This window comes from Phoca vitulina, unplaced genomic scaffold, assembly GCF_004348235.1.
Source record: "Phoca vitulina isolate PV1807 unplaced genomic scaffold, GSC_HSeal_1.0 scaffold61, whole genome shotgun sequence".
NCBI classification, from domain to species: Eukaryota; Metazoa; Chordata; class Mammalia; order Carnivora; family Phocidae; genus Phoca; species Phoca vitulina.
The window spans coordinates 7370045-7396981 of record NW_022589764.1 but is presented as its reverse complement, the minus strand read 5'-3'; the positions used below and the strand labels follow the sequence as shown (position 1 = coordinate 7396981).

Below are 26937 nucleotides of genomic sequence, written 5' to 3'. Positions count from 1 at the left end.
TCCTACCAAAGATGATGGAGAGGCTAAGTTCCTCTGGGTACTCACTCAATAAATACCATTTATTCCATCTACTGCAAAAGCAAGTATTATAAATAATTTAATAATTTAACTCACTTAGGAAAGGATCTTTCCCATTATTTTATCTGGATGTTATTGTATCTTGAAGTCTGACAGTTACCAAAGCACATAAAAATTCTAATGTTCTAAATGCTAAGATAATCATTAATAATTCATTTTCATTGAAGCTTTCTTGATAACTTTTTGCTTCCTTGTTCTTGCCATAAATTAACTTTAAAAGAAAAAAAAGGCTAAAATCTGAAGAATTTCTAGGACTTTCAAACCACTCTAATTTAAAACAAAATTCATAACCAAAAGTTAACCCACCTAATCCCAATGTCTCTTTGTGCTCATTTATCTTTCTCCAAGGCCATCCGATAACAGATTCATTCATTCATGCATGCATGCAGCAAAGATTTACAAAGTGTCTTACACATGCTGGAAGGGATATGAAACACTACACTTCCTAAGCCCTTTTTTACAGATGAGGAACTTGAGGTCAAAGAGAATAAATTTTCTGCTCACAGCCACAGAGCTAATAAATATGAGAAATCATGGGAGCAATCAAGTTTCCTCAACTCCAGCCTGATGCATTCTCCTTCCTGGCATGCTCCCTCCCCTGTGACTACAGAGAACACAACTGTAGTAGTAGTTTTTGTTAAATTTGTGGCCACCTAGCATCATTTGAACACCCTTCCTACATCTGGAGAATGTCCCCAAGGTAGAGGTAAGACCTCATCCAGCCCTCCTGGAAGCGAGGCCTCAGGCTCGTGTCTGGGCTTTGCTGATAGGCGAGCGGTATGAGACAATGGGCACAAAAGGAGGAGGGAAGGAGACAGAAGTGGCAGAGCTGCTAACATTTGATCCCAGCAAACTGGGGTGTCTGTGCTAAGTAGTGGTTGCAAGGCTGTCTTCACTTTCCTAGCCCAGTGCTTTGGTCTTGGCACTGGTCCTCGCTACATGTAGTTCTCTGAAACTGGCTAAAATGGACTCTGCTTTTTGCAACTAAGAATCCTGACACATATCCCACCTATGCACTTTATTATCCACACGCTTAGCAGATACTCCTAGGAGCTATATTCAGAATAAAGAGACCTTCTGCATGAAACTTCACTATGAATCATAGGATACAGTTCTTATCTATCTATTTAAGTCTTAATTTTTTTTTAATCTAAGTGGTTCTTTTCTATTAAAAAGACAATGATGGGACTCCTGCACTTAAAGCAGTATGTACTGAATTGTCAAAAGCCTCTTTACAGAAAAAAATAAGAAGATGGCAAAGTGAAAAGCAGTACCAAAATATCCTTTCCCCAAAATCTAACAACGGAGCAAAGCTGCTGCCAGACCTGTGTACTACACAGCAGGTCCTCGTAGCCCCCAGCTCTACCCGCCTTGGAAGCAGGAAGCAAGGGAGAAACAAGTAAATAAAATCCTGAACAATCTCACTAACAGCCACCAACTTAGAGAGGAACAGAAGGGAAACAGCTGAAGGTAACTTCCAGAGACTAAATAGAATTTTCCCTAACACCTCCATGTCATCCCAGAGATTAAAAAAATGCTGTGACTCCTGCAGAGGGGAAAGTAAAAAACTCTTTTTCCTATGGTTACAGATGGGAAATGTTTAAACATGACAATGTAAAAGCACAGTCTTCTGAATTGGACAGGATGGAGTGGGAAATGGGAAGATGGACAAATGCATTCATTTCCTCACATGTCTTAGAGGGGAGTCACTAAGATAGGGCCCAACATTGGTAAACCTAGAAATAAGAGCTTTCAGATTGGTCTGTAAAGATAAAATATAACAACAGCAAACAAACAAACAAACAAAAAACTAAAAATAAGAATATGAGAAATAAAACTCAGGAGATAGAAGGGAAAATGTGGGGGGTTTTTTTCTTAAGATTTTATCCATTCATTTGTCGGAGAGATAGAGAGAGAGAGAGAGAGAGAGCACAAGCAGGGGGAGCAGCAGAAGCAGAGGGAGAAGCACGCTCCCCACCGAGGAGGGAGCCCTACGCAGGGCTCGATCCCAGGACCCCGGGATCATGACCCAAGCAGAAGGCGGATGCTTAACCAACTGAGCCACCCAGGTGTCCCTTTTTTTCACTTTCATAAATGACGGAAACAATTTAAGAATTGTTAAACTAAGAAATAGAACGTTGTATATAATAAATACATAGGTTTAGATGAGTAACCATGGGAAAAACTAAAAGCAGACTCTTAATAATCCAATGTACCAGAAGGGAAACACCACACAGACACACCCAAATTAACAAAAAAGAAAAAAGAAAAAGAAAGACAGGAAAAATGCACTTAAAAAGATAAACCATCCAGGGTGATAAAATTAGGACCCAATATATCTGTGATAGCAAGTGCAGATGACACAACATTAGTGTTATTGGCAAATGACAGGATACACCCAGAAAGTACAAGAGAATCCAATTTAAAAAACTATTAGAAATAGAGTATTTAGCAAATTGACAACTTGCAAAATGTAAAAATATCTTCTCTTCCTATAAACAAACAAAAACAGACAACACGGGCTGAAAAGAGCTCACTGACAATAACGCCTGGATAGAATGGCACAGCGGGGAAATGACGTAAGCAGACTGGGCTGACCGTCTATGCAGAAAACGTGACAGTAACACAGAAAGGAAAGGAAATCCTTGCACAGGAAGATCCAATACTGTAAAGTTATTAATTAATTCTCCCAAAATTAATTCATAAATTCACTGCAAACGTGTAAAAATACCAAGAGGCTCTGGGACTTGTTTTGGAACTTGACAAAATGATGCCAATGGTAAATCTGAAAAAACATACATGTGACAATTACCAGGTATGGCAGCTTGTGTTTTCTTATGACAATGCCTAGAACATTGCCAAACCCACCTGCTTTTTTATAGCATGACCTGGCCTCCCCTCCCATCCAGACTCAGGGGCTCTGTCCCTCCCCCCTTGAATGCAGGCAGGCTTGTAACTGCTTTGACCAATAGCATACAGAGGAAATGACACCATGGGACTTCTGAGACTAGGCTAGAAAAAGCCATCAGCTTCCACCTGGTGCTCTTGGGACACTTACTCTGAGGGGAGAGCCATAATGTAGGAAGTACAACCACAAGACCACAAGGCTGAAGAGGCCACAAGTAGGCCCGTGGCTGGGCTCCCAGCTGCCAGGAACAATGGCCAACATGTGAGTGAGCACATCCAGCCCAGTCGAGCCTTCAGATGACTCCAGTCCCAGCGGACATTTGACACAATCACATGGGACAAGAATCACCCCGCAGAACCTGTCCAACTTCCTCACTGAAAAACTCATGAGCAAAATAAAGTACCTGTTTTCAGCTGCTAGCTTTGGGGATAATTTGTTATGCAGCAAGAGTAACTGGGAATTACAAGTAAATTCTGTGAAAAAGAACAAGAAAAAAAAAGAAAGAACCAAGGAGGGAGCAGCCCTATCGCATTTTAAAACATAATGAATCAAAGTCATTCATTAATTCATTTAACAAATGTATAGTGAGTGCCTACAGGTCCACTGCCGACCAGGCTTTACAGACACAATGGTATACAAAACCCTTATCTTTATGGGGTTTAGATTTTAGTGACACAGACAGACAAATTTAATTTCAGTTCATACTGGGTACTTTGAAGGAAAAGAAAAATCGAGATAACAGAGTAGGAAACACTCTTAGAATAGGGTGGTCAGCACAGGCCTCTCCAAGGACCTTACAATGGAGCAGAGACCACTGAAGGGTTTGGGGCTTTCTCACTTTCTGATGCCGGGTTTGCAAACTGTGCTGCCTATTTTGGGGGGCAATTCACAAAATATACGTCAATCTAAAACGCACGTACCCCTCAACCTAGAAATTTGTTGGCTAGGAAATGCCCTGCAAAGATTCTTCCTCAAGCCAGCATACACTTTCAAGTATGTTTTCACAGAAATGAAAATCACCACAGGGTGGGATCAATAGGAGCTTATTAAATAAATTATGTTGCAGTCATTCAATAGGGCACCATGAAGATTTCAGAAAAAGCAGATGAGCCATATACACAAAGAGCCATGAGATACATGACAATAAAAAAGAGAACAGTACACACAGCATCTCTCCCTCTGACTCACCCTCGGTCTGAAAGAAACCCTCTTTCCTCAGGGACACCTGTGGGGAGAGGAGGAAGGCTGTGACTTCTCATTCTGTAGCTCTTTGAATCACTTTTTCCAACCAGCTCCTGTACAAGTTTCCCTTTTGTCTGATAAACGCCCACAGGGTTTCTCTGGGCTATGACAGGTTCTCTCCAAAGAAAGAATCAAGGTTGCCAGGACGGTTTGTTTTCTCTATGGGTAGTCTCTGTATTTTCAAAAACTAACCCCATGGGTTTTAAATTAAAAAAAAAAAAAATTTTAAGAAGAAAAGCTCTAACAACAAAATATGAAACTGCGTTCGCACACGTTCTATGTATTGTTAAGTATAGGAAAATCTACAAAACCCCACTGCGGACACCACCAGGATGAGTAATGTGCTGCACACACTTCCAGGCCAGAGGGACACCACTGCGGTTACCCGGAACCACACTGGTCATCTGGTTCTCCACCCATTCTCAGATCCCCTACTCCAGCCAAGCTCGCACTTGCCCAATCAGCTCAGAATAGGAGAAGAAAAGATGCGCACCAGCCCTCCTGATCTACAAGTGGGCAGCCCACTTGTCCAACGTTTCCTCTTTCCAGAGCTCAGATGATGTGGGTGGCCCTGAGTGGGTCAGGCACACCCCTGGCCACAAATGGAACAATTCGTTCTTCACCCCCGCCTTTGCCCTCACTCCCCTTCACAGCGCCCCCAGATCTCTGGCATGCACATGATGGCTTCCCCCCCCCAAAAAGAAACTGCTTTTGCCAGGAGTAATAAAAACATTTACTCTGAGCCTTTCTTGCAAGATCCTTCAGGGTGCCCACCAGGCTGACTCCTACACATTTCCGGCTCCCCCACCTTCTCCAATTTTCCTGTCACTATCACCGTGTCTTCTTCCATTCAAGGCTCTGTCGTCTGACATTCTCTCTCCCCTGGCTTCAGCCCTACACAGGCGGTTCCCCAGTCCCACACCTGGATGTTAGCTCCCCACATGGAGTGCTGTGAACATTCACTCTTGTCAGCCACTCCCAGCGTGACTCGGGAAGCCATGCCATCATAGGGCACAAACCGGGACACCCGGCTCAGGCCCCAAAGCCCTCCATCCCACAACCAAAGGGCTGGTTGCTCGCCCCTGAACACCTGGGAGTGCATCACACACAGTGTCTTCCTTCCTCTGAGCTTACAATTTGCCTGCAAATAACCTACCAGTTCCTCACCATGAGCAAGCCAGCCATCAAGTGCTTTTTCTTCACTTATTTATAAAGAACACAAATGTAAAAGATTAGTCTCTGCCAGGAAGCTCCTCGTTACCACACCCGCGGGCACCAGCCCCACACCCCTCCCCACTCCCACCCACCACCCTCCCCGTAGGTCCCCATATTAAGGCTTCCTGTAGAGTGAGCTCCCACTGGGCTTCCCAGAGCTCTTTAAGGCCAGCAGACTTAGATCAACACCACCCTAAGTGACCCTAACTGTGACTCTCAGGGAGCAAGGGTGGGGTTTTGGTTTCTTTCCCTAAAAGCCCGGAGCCCCATACAAACGGATCTTCCCCATTCCCAGCAACCAGTTTCACAGTCAAGGGTCACGAGGAGCAAAGCAGAAATGGAGCCAGACACACTTCCCATCACTGGCCCCTCTCCCAGTGTTCCCAAAGCCACCCCCATCCTTGCATCTAGGTAATTAAGACAGCTCATTCCAGAGACTGCGGGTGGAATAAAGCTGCCCCTCAGGATCCAGGGTCTCCATGTGACACCCAGGACAGAACTACTTTATATCCACACCCACTTAACGTTCACCTCGACGGGCAGTGTGTAGCACTCACTGGGGGCTGAAGGGGAATAAATCACAATTCGTTTACTGGTTCTGCAATGTAAGTATACCTCGTTCCACTGCTTGGACCGTTTGACAAGAGCCCATTCCCTCTTCATGCGCCACCCGAACAACCAAGTTCCTACCGCTCCCCCCTTACCTGAGAACCCAGAAATCACGGCCCAGCCCTGCCGTGCCTAGAAATCTGTGCCCACTGCTTTTGTGTATTTTAGAATGTTGAATGTTATGCTGTTATACACTTGGATCATCTGAATGGGTAAAATGACGACTTTCTACATTTTTACTTGTCCGTAGCGCAGTCTGGTCTAGAAACAGAACTCGGCTTCGAGCCCCACTTTCCACAGATGATAAAAATCAGTCTCAGAAAAGGCATTCTTTGGGTCATGCCACACTTTTCTTGAACACCCACCTGTGCCAGGTGGTGAATGGTCCTTGTAAACTCACCCATCCCCGAAAGGTGGGTGCAGAGGCTTCTTGCAAGAGGAGCAGAGGAGAGAGGAGAGGGAGTGTGGGGCAGGGGGAGATACTCAGAGGACAGCAGGCTGCCACCTGTGTGATTCGTCTCTCCCTGCTCAGCAGCCTGCCGAAGCCATCCCACTGGGAGAACGGTTCTGTGGTGTCCCATGCCTGGGGACTGCTGCTCCTGCCCTGGCATCCAGGTCCACCGGGTAGAACGGGCAAAGCACCAAGGATCTCCAAACACATTCAGTCCATGCCACGGGAGAGGGCGCAGGCCCATGGGACCAATGCCACTCCCCAGGGCCCGGGCTCGCTACATGCCCTCTCCCTTATGCACAAGACCAACCCCGCCCACCACCCCACTTCCATCCTCTGCAGCACATCCCGCCCAACCTTCCCCCCAGGCGGAGCTTCTTAGACCATCTCCAATCTACAAAAGGGGAAAAGAGACCACTCACTCCTCATGGGATGGCTGCAAGGTGTAAATGAGTTAATGTGTAAAACCTGAAGGATAGCGTCTGGCAAAAAAAGCAAGCATTCAACACGTGTTAGCTCTTTTTTTTTCCTTCAGGATTTTATTCATCTATTTGATGGAGAGAGAGAGAGAAAGAACAAGCAGGCAAAGCAGCAAGCAGAGGGAGAGGGAGAAGCAGACTCCCCGAGGAGGAGGGAGCCCTACGAGGGGCTCCATCCCAGGACCCTGGGATCATGACCTGAGCCAAAGGCAGACGCTCAACCAAGTAATCCACCCAGGCGCCCTCACATGTTAGCTCTTGAGGTTGTTCTGATTAGAGTTTCCATAATGCAGGCACAGCGGGGCCCATTCTATGGGCACTCACCTGAGAAGGGGTCCTCAGAACTGGAAAATGGGGGCTGTGCCACTCTACTGGGCAGACCTGTATTCTGTCTGGCTGAAGACCGGCTGTATATGTGCGGCTCGTCATCCTCAGCCCATCAGAATATAAACAATCTTCATCCCTCTGTTTCTCCCGCTACCCAGACCCCCTCCAGATTTCTCCACTGTATTCACCTCCCGCTGCTGTTGTAACAAGTTACCGCAAACTCAGTGACTGGCACAAGAGTATTATCTTTCAGATCCAGAGGTCAGAAGCACAAAATCACTCTCACTGAGCTGAAGTCAAGGTGTCCACTGGCTTTGTTCCTTCTGGAGGCTCGAGAAGAGGCTCCATTTCCTTGCCTTTTCGGCTTTCAGAGGACGCCAGCATTCCTCAGCTCGTGGTCCTTTCCCACATCATCACTCCACCATCTTGCTTCCATCATCACCTCTCCTCATACTGACTCAGACTTCCTTCTTCCTCTGATAAGGACCCCTGCGATTATGTCAGGCCCGCCCAGATGACCCAGGATAAGGTCCTCATCTCAAGCCCCTTAACTTAATCACAGCTACAAAGCCCCTTTTACCACATCAGGCACATATCCACAGGCTCCAGGGATTAGGACCTGGACATCTTTGGGGGACCATCTATTAGCCAGCCACACTGGCCTAACACATTTGTCATATCCAGCTGTTCTCGTTCTGAATAGTGGGGTTGGTCCAAATTGCCTAATCCACCATACTGGAACTCAGTATGACATTGCATATTCACACTTTTAAAGATAACTCTGGCCCATGTGTGAAGGACAGACTTGGGGTGGGGGAACCAAAGTAGAAGTGGAGAAGCCAGTTAGGGGGCCACAGAAATATTCTGGGTAAGAGATACATACAGTAAGCTGAAGAATCAACAGGACTCTGTGACCACCAAGATGCTGAGTTAACTGGTTTGAGGAACTGAGTGAGAACAGAGGAAGGGAAACGTGTGTGGAGGGGACGATGAGGAACTTTGGGTTGGGACATCCTGAATTTGAGGTGCCTGTGACATGTCCAAGTGCAGACGGGAAGGTGGCAGCGGGCTCTTTGGGGAGGCGGGAGGTAACGGTGTCAAGCATGAAGAACTCTGGGAGGGACAGAAGGGCCCCTAGTGCAGGGACAGGGAGCCTGGGCCAAGTAATGACTTGCTGTGAAAGGGGGCTCATTCTGCCCCTTCCCCCATCTTTTGGTGTCAGCCCTGCCCTCAGTGCGTCCCCTGCAGAGATGTCCCTCACAGGGCAATGCGACATGATCACTCCCAGGGAGAGTGGCCTTGCCCCTCACCGCCTCAGCCCCCACCTCACCTCAGTTCTGGGTGATGCTGAGGCTCCTGATACTGGGCTATGGTCTTCACAGGCCCCAGCTACGGACAGTCTGTCTATCCTATAGCCTCATCAGAGGAATATCTTTGCCCACCATTGAGGCACCCTGATTCTCTCTCCTAGCTCCCTTTAACATGTCTCACTCACATCCACACGGAACCTTCCAGAGGTCTTTATTCCACACACAAGCCATGGAAAATCCCAAGCCTAATCCTCTAGAGCAGAGGTCAGAAAACTATGGCCCTTGGGCCAAATCTGGTCTGCTTTGTTTCTGTGATCAAATTTTTGTTAGAACACGGCTATGCCCATTCATTTATGAATTGTCTAGGGCTGCTCTGGTGGGAGAATGGCAGAGCTGAGTACCTGCAACATAGACTATCTGGCCCACAAATCCCTGGTGTAGACATTTCCTTCTCCCTTCTTCATAAGTGCTACCTAATGGGACCTGCACCAGGCTGGAGGATGTGGAAGGTAATGGGACCGCAAGCCTGAGTGCTCATGTTTTTACTCACCCATCTGGCTTCTACCATGTGGAGTGGGCTGTTTTCATGTTAGGCCCCTTCTCAGCGACTCAAGAAGCTTCTCCTTGGGGACTCCCGACTCCTGCAAGCTCTTCCTTCCAGCCCCAGCAGGCTTTCTGCTTCTCCTTCTGTCCTGCTTCCTGTTGGGTGGGAACTTCCCTTCCATCATCCCCTCTGTCCTACCAACATGGAGCATGAGAGTCAAAGAATTTCCAGGCCTTTAAGCTTTGTTCTCAGTGTATAAAGGAAGGCTCCTGGAATTTAGAGATTCCTTTTCACTTGCAACAAAGCGTGGTTTTCATGACTATAGTCTCTCTAGAGACTCAGCAAAGTGTTGGGACTCAAAGCTCAGTCATGAGTGTTTTGTTCTAGGGAGAGTACCTGCTATTCCCCCAAAGCAATAAATGTTCTTGAATGAATGGGTGAGAGAGCTGCAGGATAACATGATTTACGGGAAGTTAAAAAATGGGCCAATTTAAATTCTCAAAAACATTATTCTTGCAATAACTCGAGTGAGGCCCAGAAAGTTTATACCAAGTGGTAGGAAGAGGGGTATGGAACAGGACTTGGAAAATGGGGTCAGGACTCAAGGCGAACCAGCAGGACTTCGGCTCTGTTATCCAGTCTCAGACTATGTGACCTGCCCTCTGGCGTTCTCCTGCCAATGCATTTAGTTTGGGTGGGAGAGGAGAAAGAGAAGACCATTTATAGTAATGGAAAAAAAGTTAAGATCAGTTACTGGCAGAGGAACCAGGGGGAAGGGTCTCCAATCCAAAGATCCAGGAGAAAAGGCCTGAGAGAGAGAGAAGCTCGTCTGCATGATGAGCCCCCAGACCACAGGTCCCAAGAGCAAAAGCAAGAAATGGGACTTTACTAAAGCAGGTAACTCAAGGCCATCTGCAGAACTACACATGGAACGTCAGGCCCCCAGACCCCCATGCCCTCACCCCAGCGCTTCCAGCACTGGTGTGTGTTTGCAGGCAGAAACCAAAAGAATGCTGTATGCACCAAAGAAGTGAGCTTTCTGCCTCGTCCATCCCCAAAGAGAGAAGTCATGCCCCAGAGCCGAAGCTCTTCAGAGTAGCCCAAGATAAGGAAGAGAGGCCGCTAGCCTCTTCACAGCCCAAGTGCTCAAAGGAATAGCCTCCAGGTGATATATATGCCTTGTCCACGTCCAGAGAGAGCGAAGTCAGGCCTTCATTTGATGGGAGGACAGGAAAAGAGATGAAAACATGCCAAGCACCTCTTTTAACCAACTTTCACATTCCTTACATTATAAACACCAAAGGACAACCAAGAACACCACACCAATAAGAAAACTCAAACACGCAAAAATAGGCAGATTTAGAAAAATAAACAGACTGACCCTAGAGCCAAGAGAACTCAAGGATAAGAAGAAAACTGATTTTACTTAATTCCAACGAGTACCCTGAAATAGAAATGAAAAACCAGAAAGGAAGACCAATGCTAAGAAAAATCAGCGGAAAAGATGAAAGAGATGATCACAATTTTCATTATGATTGCTGGGTAAGTACAGAGTTAATCTCACCCGGTCTGTTGCAACCTCCACTAGTCTCCAGAGGGACTTGGAACCACAGGCGCAGACAGTTAGCCAAACCAGAATGAAATGCACCAACTAGCAATTAATGTCAACCTCTGCTAGGGTCCCAGGCTGACCCGGGCAACCCTCACCAACTCATCAGACTGTTCATACAAAATGTTCAGACTGATGATTCGCACTTGGCTTCTCTAGAGTTTTCTCTTTTGAACCTGGCTGTGTAGCCTGGCTTTGGCTACGTGACCGGAAAGGGTAGAAAAGATGCACTTTCAGGTAAGACTGTTGCTCTCAAATATCATGACAGTTCACAAAAGCACATCCTGTGCTACAGAGTAAGGACCCCGGGAGCTGCCCCCGGGGTGGCCCAGAGCTCCCTGATATTTGCTCATGCTTCTTTCTCCTGCTGCACTGAACTCTCCCTTCATTAAAGCCTACCCAGGTACACCCTGCAGTCTCGAGAATCCTTTCAATTGTCCAGCCCTGGGTCAATGGCTGCAATTACTTCTTAAAATTTCCATAGATGATCCAGAAGCTGAAGCTGAAGAAATCTCTCAGATGACAAAGCGAAGGGCAAAGACATCTAAAACAAAGGGAGGACAAGCTGAGGAGCCTAGAAGATCAACACAGGTCAAACATCCAGTGAACCGGAGTTCCATAAAAGAACACAAAAAAACTGAGATGCAGAAATAATCAAAGAACCAGATTTCCAGCATTAAAGAAGGGACACATTGAATGGCTGAGACCCTTCACTAAATACTGCAGAGTTATCAGAACACCCAAGAACAAAGAGTAGACCCTAGAAGCTCCCAGAAGGGAAAAACTGGGTATACTGCCAACAAAAGAAAATAAGCCAGATAGGCATTGGACCTCTGTCCATTGACATGAGACAGGAAGACAACTGTGTGCTTGCCACCAAAGAAATAACAGAAAGGTTGAAAATATTTAACTTTGAGGAATGGGGAAGGCAGGAGCTGAGGGATGGGTTTTTTTGCATTTCAGTCTGTACCCTTCCATGCTATTTGAATGGTAATTTCCACAAAATCAGATAGCTAATACTTTTGTCATCACCATCAGAATCGCCATCACCATCATAAAACATAGAGGAATGTGTGCTTTCAAGAGAACCTGCGCCTCCAGGGCTGTTTCTCCACACTGAAACACTGTTTCTCTTTCTCCTAAACTCTGATTCCATTCCCCTCACCTGAGAGGTGCCATGTGGATTACGCTTAACCGCCGCTGGTGGAACTCTTGAAGTCCTTGGGCAGTGCCTTGCTCAAGGGGGTTCCCGGCTCTTTGTTTTCTTTTGTTTGTTGTTGTTGCTGCTGTTGTTGATTATATAGCAACAAAAAATAAAAAGTATCATGGACTATATATTTTTTCAAAGAGAAAGTCAATCTTGGAAGAAGCTATTTACCACCAGTTACGACATACCTAAGCCTCCATTAATCCACTTCTTAGGTGTTATTTCCTGTCAAGAAAAAGAGTGCACACTGAGCCTCACCCCTTTCTTGTGGCACCAAAAGGCAATGGAGGGCATAGAGAGAAGACATGGGGGACACCGATGCTGAATCTGATAAATTGGCAGGTGAAAAGCAGATGCTGTGTTCCTTTGTCCTTCTCTGAGTCTGGGTCAAAAATCAGCGTCCAAACAGGTAGTGGGTGTCCCTTTGTGAATAGCTGAAAAGAACTCTGTGGGAAATAACTGGAAAAAAAGTATGTTTTTTTCTTAAATCAGGTGATTCTGATGAGTATATGCTCTTTGTGACTAAGTAGCTTATTAACATGTTAAGTAGGTGTCATTATCAGAGTACTTTCAAATTTTGCTGAGGGTTCCAAATCTCCATTTTAAAATCACCATCCAAGTTCACCATCAAAGCCATTATCTATAATTTCTCATCATGGATGAGAAGCCAACACTTCACTTATAATTAGATAACTTCAGTATTTTTCAAATAAAAATTTACTTTTTCATGAATTTCAAATTTTCTATATTTTCTCTATAAAAGAATGTGCTTAAATTTTAAGGACTTATTTTAGAACAATTAAATTGCATGCTTAGGTGGTAGATAATTGAGTCATAGTCTCTAGTAGCTGCTGACACAAAAGAAGTCATTTGTTTACATTTGCCATGCCCTGAATACTTGACTGAACATCCCCCCCGCCTCCAAAAATGCCAGTGTCCTCAATTCCTATAGGCTCCTTAAGTCACCGTTCACTTCACTATACTGTACCCGTTAAGGAAAATACAATGTTTTTGTCAACAGTTAGATGTCGAGGAGATAAAAGCAGGCCATGATTACAAATTGAAACTATAATTCCAAAACATGATATCAATGTCAGGTCAGTTAAAGTGCCTAAATGCAGAAACAGAATTAGGGTTGCCTGAACCTAGCCTGAACCTAGACATGGTGGCGACGGTGGGCCTGAAAATCAGGCCTTCACTAGAAATCACACCTGGTGTCTCAAAGAAAGGGCCCAGGGCGACCCCAGATGGTCACATGGGCAGACACTCCTATAGAGCCTCCAGAAAAGCTAATAGGAGCCATTACATATACTGCTCCAGTGAGAAAGGCAAAGTGGTTTCTCCAAGGACGGAGGGGGTCCTCCCTTCATCAGGCAATGTTCTCAGTGCCTGTGGAGAACCAAGGAGGGTGGGTGCTGGGGCCAAGAGGAAGCCCTACCCTAGCTTTTGCTGTGTCTATCAACATCTCTCCTTCTGTTGCTGTCACCCTGACACCAGCTCTGTGAGGATCAAGCACCTCACACATGGTTAGAATTCATCAACAAATACAGCAACAATATCAAGTAGTCTAAGAAACCATCATGGGCTTTATTACATTTTCTTTACTCTTCAATAAAACCACAGGATACGGCACTTTTTGACCTTTTCAAGATTCAAATTCAAAATTCCCCAGTAAAAGACTGAACTATGAAGCAAAAAAATATTCTCCCTCATGCATTCAAAGTATATATACTATATAATGTTCAAAATCTATTTCCTTTTGAACTAGCCTTTCAAATTGAGCCAGGGACAGAGAAAGGTTCCAGAGATTTCTTCCTGAGGGGCTGCTGGGCAGGGGGTAGGAGCTGGTGGAACTGAGGGGTAGGAAGGGGTGAAGAAACCATTCGGCTTGAATGAAAGGATAGTAATCATATCAATCATTTAATTTGGTATGCTATTAGAGAATTCAGATTGGGGGCACCTGGGTAGCATAGTTGATTAAGCATCTGACTCTTGGCTTTGGGTCAGATTGTGGGGTCAGGTCATGACGTCAGGGTGATGGGATCGAGCCCCGCATTGGGCTCCATGCTCAGCACAGAGTCTGCTTGAGTTTCTCTCTCCCTCTCCCTCTGGCCCTCCCCTGCCTCTCTCTCTCTCTAATAAATAAATATTTTTTTAAAAAAATTCAGACTGATGGGGCACCTGGCTGGCTCAGTCAGTAGAGCATACAACTCTTGATCTCAGGGTTGTGAGTTCGAGCCCCACATTAGGTGTAGATAATACTTAAAAAAAAGTTAAATCTTTAAAAAAAAGAAAGAAAATTCAGATTGAAATAGATTGTCCAAGATGAAAATATAACCACCAAAAGAAGGGAGAATATGGTACATATATACAACAGAATATTATTCAGCCTTAAAAAGAAAGGAGGGGCACCTGGGTGGCTCAGTCGTTAAGCGTCTGCCTTCGGCTCAGGTCATGATCCCAGGGTCCTGGGATCGAGCCCCGCATCGGGCTCCCTGCTCCGCGGGAAGCCTGCTTCTCCCTCTCCCCCTCCCCCTGCTTGTGTTCCCTCTCTCGCTATCTCTCTCTCTCTGTCAAATAAATAAATAAAATCTTTAAAAAAAAAAAAAAAAAGAAAGGAAATTCTGTCACATGCCACAACGTATATGAACCTTGTGGACATTATGCTGAGTAGAATAAGCCAGTCAGAAAAAAGATAAATATTACATGATTCCACAACATGAGGCAAAATGTTTCCTACTGAGTGCAGCTGAGGTAAAGGTTGCGGGGTGGCAGCTATGATGGTCAGGGGCTTAGCTAATGTCCAAGCTGGAAGGAAAGTCAGATCTCTGGTCCACAAGAGGTAGGGAAAGCCGGAACTGAAATCAAAGTATAAAGCTACCACCCTCAAAGAATGAGCATTCAATAAATTTCTGGCATGCACATGATGTAGAAACTCTCAAGCAAGTAAATTAACAGAAAATTTGGTCCTGGAAAATTTGCTTTTGAAAAAAAAAAAAAATTTTGCAAAGCCTCTCCAAAGGAACAAAAAAAAGCTCATCTGACTACATGAGGATTCCACAGCAGAAGAGCACTAAAGATGAGCTCAACCCCTCTCCCCCTAAAAAACACTATCACAAAATATATAAGGAAACCAGATCACCCACCCATGAGCAGACAACACACAGGAGTAGTCTCCAGAACTTCTAGTAAGGGAAACACCAAATGCCAAGGTATATAAAACCATTTTTGCTTAAATTTACTAAAGACATAAAAGAGAGAATCAAGACCTTAAGAAAAAGACAAAGTACTATGACAGAAGAAGAAAAGGCAGATTTAGGAAACACCAAAATAGAACCTTCAGAAATACAGTCATTGAGATCAGAATCTCAAAGGACAGGTTCAATAGCTGATAAGAAACAGGTAAAAACAGGGCCTGTGAAATGGAAGAAACATAAGGAAGTTATTCAGACTGTGGCACATAAAGACAGAGTTAGACAATCTGAACAAAAGGAAAAGGGACAGGCAAGATAGAAGGAAGTCCAAGATACATATAGAAAGAAATGATCAATCTTCTGACTCAAATAGCTTAACTCCAGAACAGGATTCATGACATAAATCCACATTTGTTGGAAGTGCAGACCATCAAGTCAAAAAGATAACCTTTAAAGCAACCCAGGAAAAGGCAGATTTCTCACAAGCAGACTCAGCAAAATTTCTACAAAACCAGAGGCCAGAAGACATCCTCAAAATACTGAGGAAAAATAACCATCAACTTAGAATTCTACACCCAGATCAACAATCCTTCCAAAAGATAGAGTGAAACAGAGAATTTTTTCAGACAAATAGGCATTCACAAACCTTCACTGAAAGAATTACTAAAGACACCTTTGACTAAAGAAGAAATTTAAACCCCAAGGAAGTAACAGGATATAAGAAGCAATGACAAGCAAAGAAACTGATAAATATATGACTCAATCAAGAAAAGGTGTTGACTAGGGATGCCTGGGTGGCTCAGTCGTTAAGCATCTGCCTTCGGCTCAGGTCATGATCCCAGGGTCCTGGGATTGAGCCCTGCATCGGGCTCCCTGCTCTGCGGGAGGCCTGCTTCTCTGTCTCCCACTCCCCCTCCTTCTGTTCCCTCTCTCACAGTGTCTCTCTCTGTCAAATAAATAAATAAAATCTTTAAAATAAAAAAAAGGTGTTGACTATAAAAATTACAAGGATAATGAAAGTCTCTAAGGTTGTTGCAATTTTTTTTAAAAAGGCAGGTGTGATGACACTAATATCAAAGTGGGATCCAATACCAATAGCTCAGAACAGAACAAAGATGTACACTATGTTATGAAAAAAGATATCATCAATAAATAAGGTGTAGTCATAAACACTTACACAAAAATGACATCAAGGTAAAAAACATAGAGCAAAGTCACAGAAACACAAGAATGTAAAACATAAAACAGAGGGGATGACTAACATACCTGTGAAACAATGCAACATATCACACAGACAACAACAACAAAAAGATTTAACTTTGAAAAAATTAACAATGTACTGATGATTTTTTAAAACTGCTAAATTACAAAAAGAAACTTTGCAAGCCGCATTGACTATCATTAGGTAAAACAAGAAATCAGTAACAATGATATCCAACTTCCACCTCTCAAAAAAGGCTATCTGCAAGGCACCTAGGTGGATCAGTTGGATAAGTGTCTGCCTTTGGCTCAGGTCATGATCCTGGAGTCCCAGGATCGAGTCCTGCATTGGGCTCCTCATTCAGCGGGGAATCTGCTTCTCCCTCTGACCCTCCCCGCCTCGTGTTCTCTCTCTCTCACTCTCTCTCAAATAAATAAATAAAATCTTTTAGAAAAAAGACTATCTGCTAATTAAGAAAAATAATTTTACAGAAGCCCAGGATCAAAGAAAAATCAAAATTAAAATTATAAACATCTAAAAATTAATGTAAATGGGAGAACTCTCTATTGAAATCGATGTGCTACAAATATACCTAAACTCAATAAAATTTTAACTGTAATTGCTTTTATTATAAAAAAATGAATATGTCAAATATGCAACTGACATATCAGTTACATATCACAAATCTACCAAACTAAGAAAATAAAACAGAGGAGGAATGTATAAGGATAAAAAGTGGAAAGTGATGAACTAGAAATGATTATAATAGCCAGTGACAATTCTTAGTAGAAAAAAAAAAAAAAAACAAAAAGCCAAAATTCGCTGAAGAAGACAACTTGAATAGCCCAATATGTAAGACAATTAAGTTATTGAGAATCTATCACTTAAAAAAAAATCTATCATTTAAAATAGGTACTTTATAGACTTTACAGATGAGCTAACTTACAAAGATCTTTCCCATGCTAATCTACAGAAAAATATGGAAAGCTCACCATAGCTAGCACAACTCAGCAAAACTAAAAATAGTGTATGCTAGTGTACATGCATGAACAAACTCCAGACCAACTTTATATATGATTATAGAAGCAAAAATCTTAATATATTAGCACATGGATTCCAACACTATAGTAAGTGAATAAGTGATAAGGTTTATTCCAGAAATCCAAGGATAATTCAATGTTAGGAAATCTATCAACAGACTTCAGTATATCAATTACTGAAAGAGAAAAACCAAGGGACTATATAAATATACGACTGAGGGGCGCCTGGGTGGCTCAGTCATTAAGTGCCTCCCTTCAGCTCAGGTCATGATCCCAGGGTCCTGGGATCGAGCCCCGCATCGGGCTCCCTGCTCAGCGGGAAGCCTGCTTCTCTGTCTCCCACTCCCCCTGCTTGTGTTCCTGCTGTCGCTATCTCTCTGTCAAATAAATAAATAAAATCTTTAAAAAAATAAATAAATAAATATACGACTGAAAACATCTGAAAAATTTATCAGTCATCCTTTAAAAGAATTCTAAACAGAAGTTAACTACCTAAGTATGACTTTTAAATTCCTACCTTGAATACTAGATTGGAGAGTAGGCAGGGAGGAATATTTATAAGGAACATTTTGGGCACAATTGGCAAAAGTTGAATTTCGACCATAGATAACAGTGTTGTGTCAATATTAATTTCCCAACTTTTATTATTGCCCTGTGTTTATGTCATGCCCTTACAAGGAAATATACACTGAAGTATTCAGGGGCAAAGGGGCATGAGGTCTGCAATTTACTTGCAAGTGATTCAGAAATAGGATGTAGATGGATGCATTACTGATGGATCAGTTGGTCAATCAGAAGTTTGGGGGTCTGGAAATGATAAAGCAAATAAGGCAAAAAAAATGTTAATAATTGGTGAATTATTAACATACCCTAGGTTAAGGGTATGGGATTCTTTGGACTTTTCTTGTAACTTCTCCACATGCTTGATAGTGTAGCAAATTTTAAGTAATCAAAATTACCTATCTACTAAGAAATAAAAGCAAACCTCGGACAAGACATGAACGTTTCCTTTCATACTCTCCTTTGACATTACTAAGGTTTCAATCAGTGCAATAAGTAAAAGAAATAAACAGTAGAACGCAAATACTGAAACATGAAGAATACTGAATATGAAGAAACAAAATTATTTACAGGTGATATGAATATAGATATGGAAAGCCCAAAGTTACTTAAAAATAGAGTAAGTTGGAAAATTTCTAAATAAGAGAATAAACAGTTTCTCTTTAGAGGAGTAGCAAGCACTGTTAAAATGTTAATCAGGAGAAGCAAAATATGAAGACAGCATTATACTATATCATGAACAAGCAGCAATATATGAATTCCACCTTGTCTGTCCACCTGCTTTCCCTTTATTTGAAGTCACCTGGTATATCTTTTCCAGTCTTTTTTTATTTTTAGCCTTTCCAGCATTTTTTATTTTTAGGTCTATCTCTGGATCTTGCTTTGTTAGTCAACCTGAAAAAGTTTTTTAACTAGGTTAATTAAGCCCATTTACATATATTAATACAGTCTATATATTTGGCATCAGCTTTGGCAGATTTTTTAACCTTACATTTAAAACACCTACACGAATACACGAAGTCTTTTGGTATGTGGGCTGCAGTCTCTGCTTGCTTGTTCTCTCTCTCTGCATTTCTTTAGGTATGCAAGAAGGATCTGGGTTCTAGTTACTACTTTTCTATTAGTACCTTGTATAACCCCCTTGGTAACATCTTCTTTTGGATAGTATCACCTCACAACTATGAGCAGTAATGCAAGTAGCTAGTAAATGCTTCTTCCTCTCTCCCTTGCTCTTCTCAAACCATCAATTTGAGTCCCTAGTATTCATTTGATGCTAATATTTATAGTTCTTAAAAAACCTAAATAAACTTAACCTTCTCCTCGTTGCTTTGTCAGCTTCAAGAGACATTTTTTACATCTAGCTAATTTAACCAATGTGACAAGGAGCTTATTCTGCTTCCCCCTTACTCTTCCCTCATCTCCTGCCATTTATTTTTTTAGCCGTATAATTCTATATAATCAGAGCACATAACGCTTACATATTAATTTGCCCCCCTACTGTCATGTTCTAGTTTTATAGTTAAAAACAGTCAATGTTCACCCCTAGAATTTATGAAAATCGTTGCCAATCATCTTATAGTTTTCTGAAGTTTATTCTCTAGTAGACTCCTCATAGGTACATATTCCCAGAGTTCTTGCAAATTCAAAACTATGCGTCTGTGGTCTTTGTACTTAAAGGACAATTATCTAAATATAGGATGTCTGACTCCCACAGTGAGCATATTAAAAACACTGAGGTTCCAGTTCCAGGTAGAGTAAGCAAGCATACCTTACCCTGTGTCTCCCACCGACTGCAGCTATAAGACCCAACAGAATGCATAGAATAAACAGCTTGAAAACTCTAAAAAGTGAAATAGCAGTTAGACCGAGGAAGAACAATATAATTCAAAGTACCACCAAATAGGCAGTAGTTTATCATTTTTCCCTCCACAGTGTCCCCCAGCCAAAACTCAACATAGCCTGAAACCCAAAATGGAGCTCTCATGCAGACAGAAAAAGCCCAGAAGCCCTCTAGTTCTGGCTCAAGGATTTGGAACTAGGTTTCCTGGTGCCAAAAGACAGTAAGGCAATCCCCGTTGTTTTCTCGTTTGGATTTCTTTCTCTTCTTTCTCTCACACCCCAGCCCCCCCAAGCAATACCACAGCAGCGACAGGAGCAGGCAAGGCATAGAAGAGTCTTCCTCTCTGATGGCAGGAACTCGGTCCCAAGATAGGGCAAAGCCTTGTTGCTGACTCCCTATCTGTCCTCCTCCTGCATGGCCTCGACCCAAATGTAGACACAGGAAGGAGGCAGCAAAGCAAAGTAAAGCTCTAGCCCTCTGGGAGGACTGGATAAGGGAAGCCCCAGGGCAACAGAAAACATCCAGGTCACAGGGAGGGAGGAGCGAGGGAAAGAGATGCCCAGCACGTATTTATGAACTCATGGCTCATCCCCAAGGTGTGCAGGTGTATGTACTACCTACCCTAAACAGAAAACACAAACTTTGGGAACAGACCTACAGGATAGATCACTGTCCTAGAGCCAGATTGGCCACTGAGTGGCCCGCGTGCAGGACAGATGTGAACAGGACAGCAGAGACTTTGAAAACTGAGCTGACATCAGAATCACCACCCACAGTAGGCTGGTCACAAGCTGTGATGTACACTCAAGAGGATGGCTTGCCTACTAAAACAAAAACATCAACATTCTCCCTGAGATTCAAACAATACCCAGAGACTCACAACATAGTATTCAATATGTCTAGGACACAATCCCAAATTACTCAGCATGCCAAGATTCAGGAAAATGTCAACTTCCATGGGAAAACGATGACAGATTTTGGAATTCTCAAACAAAAAGACTTTAAAGCAACAATGATAAAAATGCTCCAAGAAGTAAGGGTCACTATTTTGGAAATGAATGAAAAACTATAACCAAAAAGTAAGGAGGATAAATAGGAGATATGAAGAAGAACCAAATGGGATTCTTTTTAAATGAGAAGATAATAAATATAATAAAAAACTCACTGGACAAGTTTAATGGCAGAATGAAGATGACAAGAGCAAATGTCAGTCACCTTCTCTGGCAACAATTTAAATCACCATGGATTTCCACCAGAAAACATGGAGGATGGCTGGAATTGGAATATTTTTCAAGGCTGAAAGGAAAGAATTGCCAACCCAGAATTATATATCTAATGAAAATGCCCTTCAGGAACAGATGTGAAATAAAGGCATCCTAAGGTAAAGAACAACTAGACACAGACTTTTTTTTTTTTTAAAGATTTTATTTATTTATTTGATAGAGAATGAGAGACAGAGAGCATGAGAGGGAGGAGGGTCAGAGGGAGAAGCAGACTCCCTGCCGAGCAGGGAGCCCGACGCGGGACTCGACCCCGGGACTCCAGGATCATGACCTGAGCCGAAGGCAGTTGCTCAACCAACCGAGCCACCCAGGCGCCCCTAGACACAGACTTTTTAAAGTTCATATGGAAGAAGGGCCAAGGCACTTTTGAAACAGCAAAGAGTGTGGAGGGGCATGCTTTACCAGATAGCGAAACTCACCATGAAGTTACTATCACCAAAATAATGTGGTATTGGCTCTGTGATAGACAATTAAGAGAGTAAAACTGAAGAGAGCCCCAAAACTGAACCACACAAGAAATTTGTCTGAAAGCCAATCAAGTTAGCCCCTTTTTCCATACCAAATGTAAAATCAATTCTGGATAAGATAAAATTTGAATGGAAAAAATAAAATGAAAACATTAGAAGGAAGTTTAAAAAAATATTTGTGTGACCTCTGTAATGATAACCCTCTTAAACTCAGAGAAAAGGACCCAGAAACTGTAAAAGAGAAAAAGAATAGATTTGACTACATAAAAAGTCCTTAAATCTTTTATATGGCAAAAGACGCCAAAATTTAAGCCATATGAGAAGCAAGGATATTGCAAGAAAATACTTGCAACATATAATAAAGTAACCATGGAAATGCAGATCAAAGGAAAACAAGGAAATATCTTTTTTTTCCTCCCATCCAGTGCATAAAAATGTTAAGGACTGCTAACATCCTGTGCTGGTAAGAAGGTGGCAAAAGGGCACGCTTATGAAATGCTTCTGTGGGTAGGAATGATCTTCTGAGGAAATCAATCTAGCAATACCCAACAAAATTCTAAATTTGAATACCCTTTGACCAGCAATTCCACCTTGGGGAATCTATGCTCAAAAAAAAAAAAAAACAAAAAACAAAAAACCAAGTACTAGCATCTAAGGTTAGAAAAACAGCAATGTTTGTAGAGACAAAGAACTGATAAAACCAGAATATTCCCAACAGGAGAATAACTGAATAAATTATAATACTTCATACTATGGACTCTAACACAGTCATTACAAATAATGGGGGTGATAATAATAATGGGTTATGGCTGGGAATATTTATTATATACCAAACTTACAAAGTCACAGAGTATGGTATGTGGTATAATCTTTTGTAAATTTTTTTAAAAGAAAAGAAACATATTCCACACATACACATAAATTCTAATGCTTTTGTGATTTGTACAGGAAAGCATGGAAGGATCCCATTACCCAACACTGGTACAGTGGGTCGGGAATTGGGATAGAAGGAGGCATTGTTATTATGTTTTCTTTGTTACACTTCTATGTTTCAGTTATTGCAACAAGTATATATTGTTTTTGAAGTATGAAAAAATCCAACAGTGCTGCTTTTACAGAAAAAAAAAAAACATATACACACATACATACCCAGTCATGCAGTCGGCTCCCAATGACTATGTCTTTATCAATGTACGTCACTGGTCAGGTGGATAATTCACAATGTGAATTTGTCTCTGATGTCCTGGGCCTTACAAAATTTTCAAAGAAACATAACGAAGCTGCTCTGCTAAAGGACAACTATTCAAGACCTAGCTCCATGAGGCTCTTAAACTGTTCATACAGATCATCATCTCTCAAAATGGGCCAGGCATTCATCCATGAGGGAGACGACCTACCTCCCAACTCCTAGCTGGGTGGCAAGGACCCGGGGCAGCAACACCATTTGAAGGTGGTCCCCAGATGGCTGAAATAGCAACTGCTCCCTCTGGCCAGACCTGCTGCCCCCCAACCCCCTCGCACCCCCTCTACCCCATCCCTCCACCCCCTGCCTATCTCCAGCTTCGCCAAGGTGCTCCCTGAACCTTACATATCCTTCCCGAATGCAATGCCTCTCCACATTTTTCTCGAATGTTCACCTCTGCATGCATGTTTTGTGTTTTTCCTAAGAAACGGGTACGACCTCCTTGAGGAGCTTTACCTTTGACTCTTTACCATGGTGCTTCATTCTATCCTCTCTGCCTCTGCCTAAGGGGGACAATTTAAGTCTAAGGGCTAGAAGTATGGCCTCTAACATCAGAGCAACCAAGTTCAACCCTGACGGTGGCCACTTAGCTGGGTAACCTTGAGCAGGTGTGATGGTTAATTTTATGTGTCCACTTGACTGGGCTAGAGGATGCCCAGATAGCTGGTAAAACATAGTTTCTGGGTGTGTCTGGGAGGGTGTCTCTGGAGGAGATTAGCATTTGAATCAGTAAACTGAATAAAGAAGATTGCCCTCACCAAGGAGGGCAAGCATCATCCAATCCTTTGAGGACCTGACTGAACAAAAAGGCAGAGGAAAGGTGAATTCGCACCTTCGGGTCTGGGTGAGCTGGGACATCCATCCTCTCCTGCCTTTAGATACCAGCACTCCTGGTTCTCAGACTTTCATTCTCCCACAGGAATTACACCATTTGCCCCCTGGTTCTTGGCCCTTTGCATTCAGACTGAATTACACCACCAGCTTCCCTGGTTTCTCCAGCTTGGAGATGGCAAGATCATGGGATTTCTTGGCTTCCATGTCAGCCAGTTCCTCAAGTGAATGGATGGATGGATAGATGGATGGATGAGCAAGCTACTGGTTCTTTCTCTGGAGAACACTGACTAATACAGCAAGTTACTGACTCCCCCTCCATCTCAGTGTCCCTAGCAGAAGCTGCCAAGACTTCTTAGGGCTTAGGCCCAGCCCTGAGGCTGCCTCTGTCTTCAGGATTCTACTGGCCAAGGCAAGTCGGAAGTCTAGTCCAAATTCAAGTGAAGGGATCTGCACAAGAGTGTGAGCACCAAGGGCCACAGATGAAATGTGCTATCACACCATATAAAACACTCAGCTTAACGTCTGGCACATAGTACGTGCTCAAAAAATGTGAGCTCTTTTTCGTATGTATTATTTTCTCTTAAATAGAGGCAAGTTATTTTTACAGTGATTCTTTACCATGTACAAACCACAAAGAAGGCCTAGAAATCTAGAGATTTCTACATAGCCCTCACATTTCATTACAGAAGATGCAGAAGAGCCAGAGTGCAGCCCTAACCCCACAGGGCAAATTTCAGAATAAAGCCAGACACCTTAGTCACCATTCTTAAATGAAAAATATCCTTGCAGGGCAGTCTCCAGGTCTCGGAGGACATATATATATATATGGTTAGGGGCCAACGTTACCACTCACAGCCAAGCTAACGTGCAAATCTGTCCCAACATAACTGGAACCAACCACCATTTCTGCAAAGGGCAGAGACAAAATGTGAAAAATGGTATATAGTCTGTATTAGAAGAATCTTAAAGGTGCTTGTGGCAGATTAAATTTGAAGAAAGAAAACAAGGCAATGAGAGAGTGGAAGTAAGGGGGTAGAGTAAGAAACAGAGGATTGAAGTTACCTCAAAATCTCAAAAATATAAGCAGAGTTTGTTGTGTTCATTGTCGTCCCCAGAGCCTAGAGGAATGCCTACACATAGCAGATATTTGCAGAATTACTCTGAATTGGGGGAAGTTAAAACAAATAGGTTAAACTTGTTGAAAGGAATAACACTGGAAATGCAAAGCGAATTGTTTTACAATTTGCCCCTTCAAACTAAAATGGAGTGAATGTACATTTTTCACACAGTTTTTCTACTGTGTCCAGGTAATGTTTTCCCTTTTAGGGTTTATCGTTAAAAGGCAGCTATTTTTCAATGCCCTTTGGGAGTACCAAAAATCATAGCTATGGCTAAATGGGAGAAAGGGAGGCTCAGGGAGGAGCCAGGAAGTGAAGCTAATTTACCAGTCTGCCACCTGTAGGCTGGTTCCAGCAGACATAAACATCAGTGCCCACAAAACAGAGGACATGAAAATAATGCATATTAAATAATGCTAAAAACTGAGCAACAGATGTGTGAAAACTATATATAGTGATCCATTTGAATCATGGCTACCCCGTTCCTGCCTCCAACGTCCTCTCTCTGATTTAAACACCCTGAGCTGTGGCCACACATACTGTTGTTCCTAATCAGCTCTCCAAGACTTACCCGTGGTCTGAAATAAGCTTTGAAAATTAATACCCCCATTAGGATGAAGGACCACACCTGTATCGATCAGGGTGTCACAGAGTCAGTTTTACTCAGATCTCATTTCAAAAGCCATGCAATGGGCTTGGAGAACAGAGGCCATTACAAAAGAACAACATGAAAAAGCAAAGCTGGGCAGAATTGCTAAATTTCAACATTCAAGAACAAACAGCAAACATTCATTACAAAGGCTTAGTTTGGATTTCTGGAGAAGGAATTAAAACATACTGAGTTTACAGTTTAAGCCTATAAGATGTACTTCGGCACCATAAACCAAATGTAGTTACAGATGTCAAGACTTCTCAGAACAAGTGCTTCTCTTTATAAATGTCTGCTCTCCATGTATTTTTTCCGTTTCCATATGTCCACTCTTTATCAATATATAGAAAACACAACTTTCATCAAAAGGCTATAAAAAATCCCCCCCCCCAAAATTAACTCTTGGGGACAGTCGCTTCCTTATAATAGAGATCTCCTGGTGGCTTTCTCCTATGGAGGCTTGTTAGTCCCTGGCTTCTCTAATTTGGGGGTCAACAGCCTGAAAATCGGGTCACCGTCGAGGTGTGGAGCTCAGAAAAACACGCCCCCGGACGCGGGTTTCGGGTCGCCGGCCCAGTCCCGCCGCCCACACAGCGTTCCGGACGCACGCGGGAAACGCCAAGTCCCTGAGGCCAAGTCTGGAAGTGGCCGCAGGGGGGGCCAGCCGGTTTCCGAAAGCCCCGACTGACCCGCAGCCTGACCGGACGCGTCCCGTGCCCCCAGCCCCTATTCCTGCCGCCGCGCAGGCGAGACGCGCGCGCCGAGTGGCAGCCCCGCACCCGGTTCGGACCCCACCTCCCCGCCTCGGTCAGGGCCTCCTGGCTGCTGGGTCTGCACCGGGTCCGGCCAGGGCGAGTCGCGGGTCCCCAGCGCGCAGAGCCCCCGAGGGCCCAGTGCAGACCCCGCGGCCGGACGCGCGCCGGCTGCCCACCCCTCACCCGGCGGTCCCCGGGGCCGCTGCAGGCTCGGCGGAGGGCGGGCGCCTGGCTTCCGTTTTCTCCAAGAAAAGTAACTCGGGGATCAGCGCTATAGGAAAGGGAAAGCGATGCTCCGAGAGCGGTGAGTAAGGTCCCCGGAGTTATTCAGCCCGGAGTTTTCTGAACTGCACCCCGCGCTGCAGCAGCTCGGCCCCGGGCGTTCGCGCCCCGAACTTGGAGCCCGCGGTGCCGTCCCGGGCGGGCTGCAGCCCTGGGGCCCGGAGCACCTCCCCGCCCGGCCGCAGACACTCACCGAGAAGCCGGCCCAGAAGGGGCAGGAGTGGCGGACGCGGGCCGAGGTGGTGAGCGCCAGCGCGGCGAAGCTGACGGCCACGATGAGGCATCCGAGCGCCATCTGCGTGGCCCCGAGCGCCAGCACGATGCGGGAGCGGCCCGGGCACTCGCGCAGGCGGGACAGGCTGCGGGGCAGCGCGGCGGGGCGCGGCGCGCGGGGACCGCCGGCCCGAGGCATCGCGCCGAGCGCCCGCACGCCTCGCCCCGCTCCCGCCCGCTCCCGGCGCGCGGCCGCCGCAGCCCCCGCGGCCCGCGGG

General features: G+C 44.1%; 1 protein-coding gene across 2 annotated transcripts in view; it reads right to left on the bottom strand.

The window, feature by feature from the left end:
- The window catches only part of FAM189A1 (family with sequence similarity 189 member A1), a 470556-nt gene extending 443698 nt beyond the window's left edge, over positions 1 to 26858 (bottom strand). The window contains exons 1-2 of one of the 2 annotated variants that reach the window (XM_032391245.1): positions 26640 to 26706; positions 4175 to 4211 (exon numbers count right to left, since the gene is read on the bottom strand). Coding sequence is in view for 1 of the 2 variants with exons in the window: in XM_032391244.1 (XP_032247135.1) it covers positions 26640 to 26858 (219 nt within the window). In the remaining variant the exon portion in view is untranslated. Of the gene's footprint in view, positions 1 to 4174; positions 4212 to 26639 lie in introns of both variants that reach the window. The other variant, XM_032391244.1, reaches the window with a different exon arrangement.
- Positions 26859 to 26937: the final 79 nt, after the last annotated feature.